We start from the raw sequence: 12176 nt of genomic DNA on the forward strand, positions 1-12176 counted from the left end.
CTCGGCTCTCCCTCTCCCTCTGTCTCTCTCTCTCTCTGCTCTGGACTCTCGACCTCGTCGCTTCTCTCCGTCTCGGCGGGCGTCTCTCTCGCCCCGTCTCTGTCTGTGCCTCCGTCCCCTCTCCACCCCCTCCGTGCCCTCTCTGCCTCTCTCCCCGTCAGAAGCCCAGCTCGCCCTCGCCCAGGGCCCGCGACCAGGCGGAGGCCGGCGCAGCCACGCCGCCCGCGCGGGGCAAGGAGAGCCCGAGCCCGCGCTCGGCGCCGTCGTCTCAGGGCAGAGGAGGCCGCGCGGCGGGCGGAGCGGCCAGGCGGCGGCGGCGGCGGCGGCGGCGCTCCCGGTCCTCGGCGTCCGCGCCCCGCCGCAAGGGCCGCCGGCGCGCCCGGCCCGCACCGCCCCGGGGCTCGTCGCGCTCGCTCAGCAGGGCCCGCTCCAGCAGCGACTCCGGCGGCGGCGGCGGTGGCGGCGGCGGCGGCGGCGGCGCCCCGGGTCCCGGGCCGGAGCCCGGTTCCGAGCGAGGCCACGGCGCGCACGGGAAACGGTGAGCGGTCCGCCCCCCCGCCCTCGACCGGGCCCGCACGGGGCTCCCCTCCCTGCCCTGAGCCCTGCCCCGCCCCCACGGAACACCGGCCCCCACCCGCCCCCTCCATCCCCGTGGAACACCTTTCCCGGCACTGACTCCCCCCCTCCTCCCCACGGAACAGTCCCCGCACCGACACCCCCCCCCCCGCCCACGGACCCCTCGCCCAGCACTGACCACTCTCCGGTCTCAGTAAGCTCTCTCCCGTCCGTGATCTCTAATCCCCCCAACCATGGAGCACCCTTCCCCACCCGACGACCTCTCTCCCCGTCACTCGATCATTCTCCTTCCCCAGTCACTAGTTCCCCCTCACTGATCACTCTCCCCGCCCAGGAGCTCTCCCTTCCCCACAGCGGTCACTCTCCTCACACTGATCACCCTCCCTGACACCACGGAACACTCTTCCATACTTATGTCACCACCCCACACCCACCCCCAGCCCTTTTCCCTCCTTTGGGAATCGAGTCCGTCCCACGAACTCAAGCACCACTTCTCCCTCGCTAACCCTTCCCATCCACATCTCCTCCGTAGAATTCCTTCCCTACCGAATCCCCACCCCCCCCCACTGAACCCCCTTAATCCCTGGCTGAGCCCCCTCCCTGTCACCCGCGCCCCTTTAAATCCCTCTCTGCCGCCCCGCCCCCGCCCAGCCCACTGTCTCTCTAGCTGAGTCCCTGTCTCCCTGACTCTCCACCAGGGCCAAGGAGCGGCCCCCGCGCGCCCGGCCGGCCAGCACCTCCCCGTCCCCGGGCGCGCACGGCAGGCACGGCGGCCCGGAGGGGAAGAGCTCGTCGCGCAGCCCGGGCCCCCACCCGCGCTCGTGGAGCTCCAGCCGCTCGCCCTCCAAGTCCCGCTCGCGCTCGGCGGAGAAGAGGACCCGCAGCCCCAGCCGCTCGCCGTCGCCCAAGAAAACCCTGGGCCGGTAAGTGCGGGCCCGGGGTCCCGCCGGGCGCAGGGGCGGCGGCGGGGCCGGGCCCGGGCGGCCGGGCCGGACCGCGTCGCTCACCTCGGCCGCGCGCCCGCAGGGACAAGGACGGCGAGGGCCGCGCGAGGCACGCCGAGGCCGAGGCCGCCCGCGCGCGGCGCCGCTCCCGCAGCTACTCGCCCATCCGCAAGCGGCGCCGGGACTCGCCCAGCTTCATGGAGCCGCGGCGCATCACCAGGTGCGGAGGGGCCTGGGCGCGACGCACTGAGCCCGGTGAAGGGAGGGGAGGTGGGGTTGGGGGGAGGAAGAGGGCCTGGTGAGGGCTAGAGGCCCCCGTAGGAGGAGAGAGGCTAGAGCCGGAGGTGCTGGGGAGGGCGGGACGCAGACGCCGCGGTCTGAAGACGCACGGTGGGGAGGGGGCTGTGTACTTGGGTCTGAGTGGGGCAGCAGCGGGCTTGCAGTTGAGCTCCGGAAGATCCCAGCAGTCCCTCCTGGAGCCCCTCCCTCTCTCCGTCCTCCCCGCGTCCATCTCCCGACAATGATGTTTCCTTTTCTCCTTCATCTCAAGGTCCAGCCTGCCGAGTGGCCTGTGGCCAGCCTGGGGGCCGGGTGGACCCCCTCCCCACAGGCTGCCGGGGAGATGCCCATGTGAGCTGATCTGGCTCTGTTCAGCTGTCATCTGTCTGCCTCTCCTTTTGTCACTAACCTCAGTGCTCACCTCCCAGCGTCCTCCCCCCTCCCAGGAATTCAGAGGAGGGGGCACCAGCAGCCTGCTCTCTGGGGCAGCTGTGGGAGGGCCTGTCCCTTCCACTCTCCCCTACCCCCACCCCAGTCCAGTGGGGCCCTGGGGAGTGTGTGGCAGATAATGGCAGAAGCCACAGCAGAGAGCTTCTCTGCCAGGACTCGACAGTGTGGGCCTAAGTCTCCCTGTGAAATTATGGTCTGTGTTTGTGGAAATTACTCTGAAGCCCTAGACCTCTGACTTGGGGTCCAGGGCTACAGGCAAAATTCTGAGCCCAGCTCTGCCACAGACCTTGTTGGGCAGCCTTGGGAGATGGGTGTGCCTCTCTGGCTCTGGGTGTCCCTGTCTGAACGATGAGCAGAGCTCCCTGAGCATCTTTTCAGCTCTAACATGGACGGATTCTCAAACGAGCCCCTCCAAGTCCTTGGTGACGTAGATGGCTCAGGGAGGAGAGAGCATCGGCTCCTGCGCTCAGCCCAGAGCTAGAGGCCAGATGGCCAGGCTTGGGACACCCCCAAACAGGCCATGTGCCTCACCTGTATGCGGAGGGCCCTAGCCTGCTGGAGTTCTGCACCCTCCACCTGGCACCCCCCTTCGCCCCTCTCCCAGGCTGCCTCCTCCTCCCACTAACTACACCTGTTTTCTTCCTCAGAATTAACCCCACGCCATGGGGCACTGTTGCCCCCTTAACCACTCTCTTTTCTTTCTCTGGGTCACAGCCTCCTGGCTTCAAACTAACTCTGGGCCGGCGGGAGGTAGCTGAGTGAGAAGGGGCCAGCGGGACTGGGCAGGGCTGTGGCCATGGGCAGCAATGGCCAGGGCTTTCCTCCTTGTCCCCTCAAAGTGACTTGACAAACCCAAACCCTCGATTCTGTGGGAACCAGAGAAGCAGGGCTGGGCCATCCCCAACCCTTTCCATGTCCAGAAACTGCTTAGCTTGGTTGATGTGAGGTGTCTCTCTCTCTCTCTCTCTCTCTCTCTCTATATATATATATATATATATATATATATATTTATTTATTTATTTATTTATTTTTTAAGATTTTATTTATTTGACAGACAGAGATCACAAGTAGGCAGAGAAGCAGGCAGAGAGGGGGAAGCAGGCTCCCCCATGAGCAGAGAGCCTGATGCGGGGCTCAATCCCAAGACCCTGGGATCATGACTTGAGCTGAAGGCAGAGACTTTAACCCACTGAGCCACCCAGGTACCCCGAGGTGTCTATATTTAAAAGTTGAATTTACTCAACAAGTATTTATCGAGCATCTTCTTGGGCCAAACAGAGAGTTGGTCCCCTTTCTCTGAAGACAAGTGAGGAAAAATAAAACGATGAAACTGTCCAATCCCTTTGGGGCAGGGGGCACTCCAAGGCCAGAGCTCAGGGGAAACTGAGGCAGGGAAGCCCTGGCCACTGCTGGGAAAGGGCTCGGGGCCTGAATGAGGGCCCAAGAAAGAGCTCAGGACAGAGCTCAGGCTGCTGAATGGCCTGTAATCAGCTTTTTCCCTCCCGGCAGTGCCCGAAAGCGCCCCATCCCCTACTACCGGCCCAGCCCATCGTCCTCCTCCAGCTGCCTGAGCAGCGACTACTCAAGCCGGAGCCCCAGCCGCAGCCCCAGCCCAGGCCACAGCCACGGAAGCTACAGCAGCCGCAGCCGTGGGACCCGCAGCCGCACGCGCAGCCCCTCCCGGACCCCCAGTCCCAGCTACCACAGCCGGAGCAGCTCAGAGAGTGGGGGCTTCTGAGCCCAGAGAGACCGAGCTTGGTGCCCCCGGCATAGGGAAAGGCGAGGGGTCAGGCCCCAGGACCTGTGAGGGGGCCTGCACCCCTCTGCTACAAAGAGGTCCCCAGGCCAGGGAAGACCTTGAGGGTGGGTGCCCTGCAGAGGAGGAGGAGCTGGGTTCTGCTGCTTCTAGAGGGTCCCCACCCCCACCTCCTGCCTGCCCACCGTGTCCAGGGAACAAAGAGCCTTTGCGAACACAGGGATCACCCTGTCCCCCTTCCTGCTTGATGCCAGCTCGCCAGGCTGGGGACAGCTCAGTGGACCCAGGAACACCTCGGAAGGTGCCAGACCTGGGAGCCTCCCCTACCCTCTCCACAGCGCCCTGGGATCCTCTCTACCAATGGGCAGACAAAGCCGTGGGAAGGCAAGCAGGATCTAAGTTAGACAGAAGGAAGAATGGCCCAACCTTCGGTGCATCACCACCCAGACTGGGATGCTGCTTCCTTCTAGACCGGTTGCAGGATCCTGGCTCAGAGCTGGAAGCCGGCTCCACAGTCTCCAGCAGCCCTTCCCCTGGCCCAGGAGTCCCCAGACCGAGCGGGTGGGCCCCAGCCTGAGGAGCTGGGGAGCTCACTCTTAGTCCCCCCTCTCCTCTCCAGGCCAGGCTCTCCTCTTCAGCGCTCACCCCATGCCCTGGGCCAAGGCCACAGCAGCCAGGCCTTCTGCATGACAAGAGGTGGGACATTCAGACCACAATGTATCTGGCCATGAGGCCTAAAGGGGTTCGGATCAGAAGGTGGAGGAGAGAGGGGTAGATAGAAGAGCCTGGAGGAGCAGGAGAGGGCAGTGCAGTCCGATGACCGAGCAAGGCCTGGTGTCCCGGTGTGCCCTGTGTCTGGGACATGGGCCGGAGGGTGCCACAGGATCACCGGCATAGGATAACACGCACTTCAGGGCCTGCCCAAGGGAGCACTTCCTTCTTGGGTTTGGTGGGGAGGTGGTCAGTGGAGGCTACCCAGAGAAGGGTGCTACAGCCCTTTGAAGAAAGGGTAAGATCTAGACTGAGGGCCTTGGCCTGGGCATCCCTGGGGAAGCAGTGGCCCTCCCCCCGCCAGCCCTCTGCTGCTGCTCCCAGCCCACTCCTCCTGGGGCCCTCAGGGATCTCACAAAGTCTTCCTTGGCCCAACAGGGCACCTGCCCTGGGCTCCCATGGGGGGAGGGGTCTGGGGTCTGGTCCGGGTTCCCCCTCTCTCTATTCCCCCCTCCCTCTTTCTCCGCGGTGCGGATAAAAATTGGACTCTAATAAAACACTTGGTGCCCGGATGGCAGGTGGTGAGACCAGGCCTCTGTGGATTTGGGCACCTGGGGCATGTGGGGAGGGCATAGGGGCCTGGGGTCCTTCCCTCCAAGAAGTGGGAGGGGTGCAGACTCCACCCCAGAGAGACCTGGTACCAATGAGCCAGAAGCTCAGTGCAGAAGCAGAACAGGCAGCTTAGTGGGGAGGAAAACAGGGACCCAGGAAGACCTTCCTTTCAGCCTGGAGATTCTGGGGGCTTTGAACATCCCCACTTCCCTTCTCCAGCACACCCCACCTAGCTTCCTCTTCCATCACTGTCTTCGACTCCAATACACCCATGTCCTGCTGACTGGCCTCCTCGTGCCTCTCCACCCATGAGCTCAGCTGCCTCCTACTCCAAGGAGACTTCCTGGTCCCCGGCTGCAGGGGCCACGCTCACCTCTGGGTCCCTCCAGCTCTTTCGGGTCTGTACCTGCCTTTAGGGTCCCAAGCTCTTGTTCGGCAAATGAGTAAACAAGTGAACTGGGGAGCCAGGGAGTGAGCTGGTTCCGAAACCTTGGGGGAGGGGAGGGACCAAAGGCAAGGTGTGGTGGTGGCAGATAGACACTAGAGGGCGACAGAGAGGCGGAAAATTGCCGGTCCGTGGCTGGCCAGGAATGGCACCCAGCAGGCGGGAACAGAGCGAGCCACCAGCAGAGGGTCCATGTCAGCCGGCAAACCGAGAGCTTCTGCCCTCCGCACCCATCCTGGCTACTTGGGGAAGCGGTGTCCAATCCCCGGGGAAGAATGGGGACAGTACCAAGCCTCTGCCTTCCCACAGACTGAGGGTTCAGCCTGAACTCTGTCCTATACCTTGGGCAAAGGGAAAAATACATCCAGGAGGGCAAAAAGGAACAGGAAACTCCACTTCTGCATCTGGTAGTCAGGGGTTGGGGGGGGAGGTGGGGTGTCTGCACGGGGGAAACTTCTCAGGATGTGGGCCTTTGGGGTGTTGTACGTAGGTCCTCTCCTCGCGTCTCTGCAGATGGGGGCCTCAGGGACCCCGCTGTGCTTCCCCTTCCGGAACACACAGCAGCCGGAGTCAGGCAGGGCAGGGCTTCCTGTGTCCTGTTAGATATTTTCTCTTCTCCTTTACTGGCTTCCTGCAGCCCCAGACCCAGGGTAGCAAGTCAGTGCACACGCCCAGTTTGGGAGCGAGCATCTCCCATCCCCTGCCTCTCTGAGATGCTCTCGGAAGCCCCCCCAGCCTCCCACCAGCCAGTGAGTGAATATGCTGCCGGCATATTCAGCAAACCAGCCCCACCACCAGGCACTTGCCCTTCCTTCTCCAGGCCCCTCTCCACTCAAGGACATCCAAGACTTGAGAGCGCTCTAGCCATAGAGCCTCCCACCCCCACAGCCACCACAGGGGAGGCCAGGTCCTCCCTCACCCCCTCCGACCACTCACCACACACACACCCCCTCCCGCAGAGCAAGCAGTGCAGACAGGGGGGGGGAAGTGGAGGAAAAACTGTTGATTCATTATGCTGGAAGGAGCCTTCGAGAACATCCAGTCCAATGGTCTCATTGTACAGATGAAGAAAATGAGTCACGGGAGCCGGCTGCTGGCCAAGGTCACAGAGCCAGAGACATGCGGGTCCCCAGACTCCCCAGCTAGACAGATTGTTTCTGCTAGACATCAGAGCGGGAGGGGCCAGACGATGGATCACCAGCCGTCCCCACATGGCCCTTCCTTGGTCCCCCTTCAGTGGTGAGGGGGTGAGGTGACATCTAAGGCTAGCAGAAGCCTAGGGGATAGGCAGGCTGGAGAGGGACTCCCAGAGAGGCAGTGTCTAGATGCTTCCAGAAAGACCTGGTGCCCCCCCGCCCCCATGTGCTCTAATTACTGTTGCCCACATTTTTAATTCCCAGTAAGCCCAGTGACTGGCGCAATCCATCAGTTGTCAGGTCTCTCCAGGGAGCTCGGGCAGCTGCCTGAAGACTCTCGCGCTTTCTCTGAAGCTGAGCCAGAGAAGGAGGGGCTGGCTCAGCAGCAGCTGGCAAAGGCCTGTCAAAGGTGTGGCCAGTGTGGCCAAGGCCTAGGCCTCAGTGCCAGGCAAGGAGGCCGGGAGGCTGGTCTCAGGCTGCTGTGGAGTACCACAGACTCTGGGGCCGGGGGGGTGGGGGCAAGGGGAAGGCCCCCTCTGATTAAGGAATCCCAGACCCAAGCTTGCCTCCCCCCACCACTGCCCCTGTAGCTACTGGGAAATCCCTGGGTGGGTGGAGTTGTCCTCTTAATCCCAGAAAAACTAGCCTTGGCAGCTCAGTGGCCAGAATGCTGGAGTGGAAGATTGTCAAAGAACACGCCGGCAGGTGGGCTGACATTCGGCCCTCGCTCCTCTTGCCCTGTGCCCTGGCTGCGGCCTCTGGAAAGGGCGCCTGGTCAGGGCTGGAAGGGACTCCAGAGAGGCCGGCCCGACCTTCCCCGCCCCTCGGTTGCACACCTCCCCCAAGGCCCACCAGCCCACAGCCCACAGCCCTCCCCGGACTGCGTAGGAAGTCTCTCCCCTGCTCACGGAGAGTCAGGACCCTTAAGTTCCAATCCCTCTACCCCTCACCAACTTTGTGACCTTGGGCCAGGTCCAGCTCAGTCTTCTCCTCTCAAAAATGGGACTCTGATAAGATACTTGGACTTGCCACAAAGTACATCCAACTGCATATAATTCTTATTAGTCTAAGTCTCAGTATTCCAAAATTAAAGGCCCTCTTTCGTTAATAATGATGAACACCTACCAAGCACCAAGCACTTCCCACACATGATTGCATTTCGGACCCACCACAACCCTACAAGATGGGTGTGTCACTACCACCCACGTTTTGCAGATGGGGACAGCAGGCTCAAAGAGGTCACCAGGCCGGTGAATAGCAGCACCCAAGTTCAAGCCCAGCCTGTCTGACCCCAAAACCCAGTTTTTCCTGCAACCCTGCCCCCTCTTACCACCGCTCAGAGCCACCTATGTCCCCTCCCTTGTGACTGACAAGGTCCCTCAAGAACAGATCCACTGAAGATGGATATGAAGTCTCAGCCCGGGCTCCCCCACCCACCGTGGGCAGGGTGCTGGGAGCTAGGTCCTGGTTGGCACAACATCCTGGCTGGGGCAGCAGGAATGGACCCTCCCTGCCCTGGCTTCGGGCAAGATGCAGGGCGCTACTAAAGGGAGCCTCTGTCTACAAAGGGTTGGCAGGGAAGGCAACCTGGCCGCCCCCACCCAAAGCGTGGCTGGGCCTGGCAGGACCACACTTGAAAGCATCCATGACCACACCTGACAGCTCCTGTAGGGTGGGGTTCCTGGGCTCCAGTCTGGGCCAAGGTGAGCAAGCAGAGGCGGATGAGTGCCCTCCCTGGTCCTGACCTCACCTCTACTTTATAGAGCTGGGAATGGGTGGGGCTGGAAGTACCAGGGAGCCAAGACCTGGGGCTTGCTGAAGCTGAGACCCTTGTTGGGGGTGGGGGTAGCCAGTAGCAGCCAAAGGAGACCCACTGGACCCATGACCTGATCCAGCAAGGGAGGTGGAACAGAAATGGGGTCCGGCAGGCATCCAGGAGCTCCTTCTTGAAGCGGAAGCAGACACAGAGAGGGCATGAGATTTGCTGCTACCCCCAGCTCATCAAAGCGAGTAGCTGGAGTCTGTGTTCTGGTTTCTCAGGTGTCCTGGGCAGGGCAAGGCCCCCAGTAAAACTGGTGGGGGGTTCAGCCTCAGCCCAGCCCTGGGAACAGGGCAGCAAGCAGAGCGGGCCTCAGAAAGAGAGGAAGTGGGGGACCCCAAGGTGGGAGTCCTGCGAGGGTGAGAGCCATGGGCACCAGACAGGCAAGAGGATTGCTCTGCTAAGTGCCTTACAGGAGACCGGGCACCCATCACTGTAGCTCTTTGAATTCGTTTCCTCGTCTTAAAAAGGAGGTATAACAGGGTGTAAATCGGGAGAAGGACGACTGGAGGGGGCTCATGCCTGTGAAGGCAGGAGAGAGGGAAAGTCAGAGACAGCCTAGGTGCAGCACCCTCTCTGAGGTGGGAGATGGGGGCCCGGATCCCATCGGTGGTCAGACAGGAGGTGGGGGGAGGGGGGTCCAGGGGTAGGCCTCGGGCTCCAAGCAAGTTTGAGTGAACTGTGCTGGAGATCTCCCCTCCTTGGTCCCTTGCAAATCATAAACAAAAGGGTCTTTGAGATCATAATCTCCAAAAAGGGAAACTGAGGTTTAGAGAAAGGAGGGGCCTTGCCCCAAATCACAGTAAGTCAACAGCAAAGCCCAGCCTAGGTTCAAGGTTACTGCCTTTCAAGTCCCCTGTCCAGGGCTCCTCAAGGAGCAGTAGCTACGTGGCTGGATTTGACAACAACCTTCCTCCTGAAACCCTCTCTGCGCTGGGTTTCTGACCTGGGTCACTGCCTCTGTAACAGGGATACTTAAACACTCTCCTTCCGCTGCCCCCACCCCTTTTAATTGCAGATAGATAACATAACAATAGTGAACAATTATCAGGTACTAGGCCCCTGGACTAAAGTCATTACTTGCACTAAGTTGCTGAATCCTCACATCAACCCAATGATGTAAGCGTTTTTATTACTATGGTCATCATCATGTCCGTTCTCTAGATGGGGAAACTGAGGCCCAGAGTCCAACTTGCACAGGTTCATCCGATTAGTGGCAGAACAGGATGTGAAGCCAGACAGTCTGGCTCCAAAGCCCACACTCTTATCTGCGACGCCAGGCTGGTTTTTAAGACACTATTTCATGGACGCCTGGTGGTTCAAATCCTGACTCTGCCACTTCTAGATCCATGTGGTCTGGGACAAGGAGCCCAGCCCCTCTGGACTTTGTGCTCCTGGACCAAAGGATGGGACTGTCCACCGGCCTTAGAGCCCGGGCCCGCCAGTGTCCAGCAGTGGGCAGTGCACCAGGACCGGTGCTCCAGTCACTTGTTTTTTTTGAACTAGAGAAGGTTCCAGATGTGGGCAGGGCCTTCCTCGGCCCGCCCCCGCCCCCGCCCCGTGTGCAGGGGGAGGAATGCAGGGGGAGGGGCTGCCCCCAGCCCGTCATTGCCTTTAATAGAGACCTGAAACACCGCCTGCTAAAAATACCCGGCTGGAGCCGCATAAAAGCGCTGCGGGTCCGACGTTCCACACTTCTCCAAGCCTCAGCCAGAAGCGCGGAGCCAAGCCAGCATGACCGAGCGCCGAGTGCCCTTCTCGCTCCTGCGGAGCCCCAGCTGGGACCCTTTCCGCGACTGGTACCCGGCCCACAGCCGCCTGTTCGACCAGGCCTTCGGGCTGCCCCGGCTGCCCGAGGAGTGGGCGCAGTGGTTCGGCCACAGCGGTTGGCCGGGCTACGTGCGCCCGCTGCCCCCGGCTACGGTCGAGGGCCCCGCCGCGGTGGCCGCGCCCGCCTACAGCCGCGCGCTCAGCCGGCAGCTCAGCAGCGGCGTCTCGGAGATCCGGCAGACGGCCGACCGCTGGCGCGTCTCCCTGGACGTCAACCACTTCGCCCCCGAAGAGCTGACGGTCAAGACGAAGGACGGCGTGGTGGAGATCACCGGTGAGCCCCCGGCCCTGCGGGGACCCGGCTGGCAGGGCGGGAAGGGGGCAGGGAGACTCCACCAGGGACCCAGAAGACTTGGGACTCGCCCTGCCCCCGGGCTTGCGGCCCCGACTCTAGACTCTAGAACGGGGCACTGAGAGTAGTTCAGGGCCCCTCTGGCCTGAAAAAAAGCTCTATGGAGGGGAGAAATCCACCTTCTAGCGCAGACCCCCTCCGAGCCCCGCCCCCAAATGACCAGGTCTCCCTGGGGCCACCCACAGGCCCGGGCGAAAAGGCCATTGTCCCCTGGCGCAGTTCCTGTTCCTTGTCCCTAAAACCGGGTCTGCGGAGGGGGCGTGTGCCCTTCTTTGTGGCGCTCCGATCCCCACCAACCCTCCAAAGCACTGAACCCAACTTTCCAGGAGCTTCTGAGGGGCCCTGAGACAGTCCGAGCACCCATGGGGGCGTGTGTGGATTTGGGTGGGGCCCCTCCGGGCAGCTTCTGACCGGTCCTTCTCTCCCCAGGCAAGCACGAAGAGAGGCAGGACGAGCATGGCTACATCTCCCGGTGTTTCACTCGAAAATACACGTAAGTCTTGGCCCCAGATCCACGGGGACCTGAGGAGGGATGCAGGGGGCGGGGGCCAGTGAGGCCCAGGTGTGTTAACTCTTGTCCTCCTGTCTAGGCTGCCCCCTGGTGTGGACCCCACCCTGGTCTCCTCCTCCCTGTCCCCTGAGGGCACGCTCACCGTGGAGGCCCCGCTGCCCAAGCCAGCCACCCAGTCTGCAGAAATCACTATTCCTGTCACCTTCGAGGCACGTGCCCAGATTGGGGGCCCAGAAGCTGGAAAGTCGGAGCAGCCTGGAGCCAAGTAAAGGCCTTACGTAGCCCTGCTGGCCGCACCCCCACCTCAGTAGCCATCACTGACCATCCCTACCTGCCAATCTGTATGCTTTTTTGATACGTCTATCTTCTGTTTTTCTCAAATAAAAGTTCGAAGCGACTGCCCACTACTGCCTCCGATTCTGTGTCGAGGCCCGGGGGTTGGTGCCACTTGCTGGCTCATACACGGATCACATTTGCAGAGGGCCTGCTGTGTGCCAAGCCCCGTGGTCCTGTGGGTACAGTGGGTTACAGCACGGGCGTACCCCAGTTCTCCAGCCCTGAGTCCAGTAAGAGAGAAGTAATGATCGGAACCAGCAGCGATGGGAGAAACCAGGAGAGGCAACTGGTCCAGCCTTGAGCACTCAGGGACACCTAGGCTGGAGTCAGGTGCAGGGGGACAGAGCAGGGCCCCAGGAGGGGAGCTTCTTAGGAGCTAGAGTCTCTTGCTTTTACTTCATTGAGACTTTGCTGTTCCA

General features: G+C 61.7%; 2 protein-coding genes across 2 annotated transcripts in view; both read left to right on the forward strand.

Annotated features, from left to right (window-relative positions):
• The window catches only part of SRRM3 (serine/arginine repetitive matrix 3), a 55671-nt gene extending 50368 nt beyond the window's left edge, over nt 1–5303 (forward strand). Inside the window, exons 12-15 of the mRNA XM_045074982.1 lie at nt 162–538; nt 1275–1499; nt 1603–1740; nt 3759–5303. Coding sequence (XP_044930917.1) covers nt 162–538; nt 1275–1499; nt 1603–1740; nt 3759–3987 — 969 coding nt within the window. The 3' untranslated portion in view covers nt 3988–5303. The remainder of the gene's footprint in view (nt 1–161; nt 539–1274; nt 1500–1602; nt 1741–3758) is intronic.
• Nucleotides 5304–10334: 5031 nt separating this feature from the next.
• On the forward strand, nt 10335–11825 carry HSPB1 (heat shock protein family B (small) member 1). Its single transcript, XM_004761627.3, has 3 exons — nt 10335–10832; nt 11340–11403; nt 11501–11825. Exons 1-3 carry the CDS (start codon nt 10463–10465, stop codon nt 11688–11690), a joined length of 624 nt encoding a protein of 207 aa, XP_004761684.2. The 5' UTR covers nt 10335–10462; the 3' UTR covers nt 11691–11825.
• Nucleotides 11826–12176: the final 351 nt, after the last annotated feature.

This window comes from Mustela putorius, unplaced genomic scaffold, assembly GCF_011764305.1.
Source record: "Mustela putorius furo isolate JIRA1106 unplaced genomic scaffold, ASM1176430v1.1 tig00000139_pilon_pilon_pilon, whole genome shotgun sequence".
NCBI lineage: Eukaryota > Metazoa > Chordata > Mammalia > Carnivora > Mustelidae > Mustela > Mustela putorius.

Coding starts and splice junctions, on each gene's coding strand:
- HSPB1 (XM_004761627.3), top strand. CDS start 10,463: ATGACCGAGCGCCGAGTGCCCTTCTCGCTCCTGCGGAGCCCCAGCTGG. Junction 10,833..11,339: donor CGGCGTGGTGGAGATCACCG/GTGAGCCCCCGG, acceptor TTCTCTCCCCAG/GCAAGCACGAAGAGAGGCAG. Junction 11,404..11,500: donor TGTTTCACTCGAAAATACAC/GTAAGTCTTGGC, acceptor CCTCCTGTCTAG/GCTGCCCCCTGGTGTGGACC.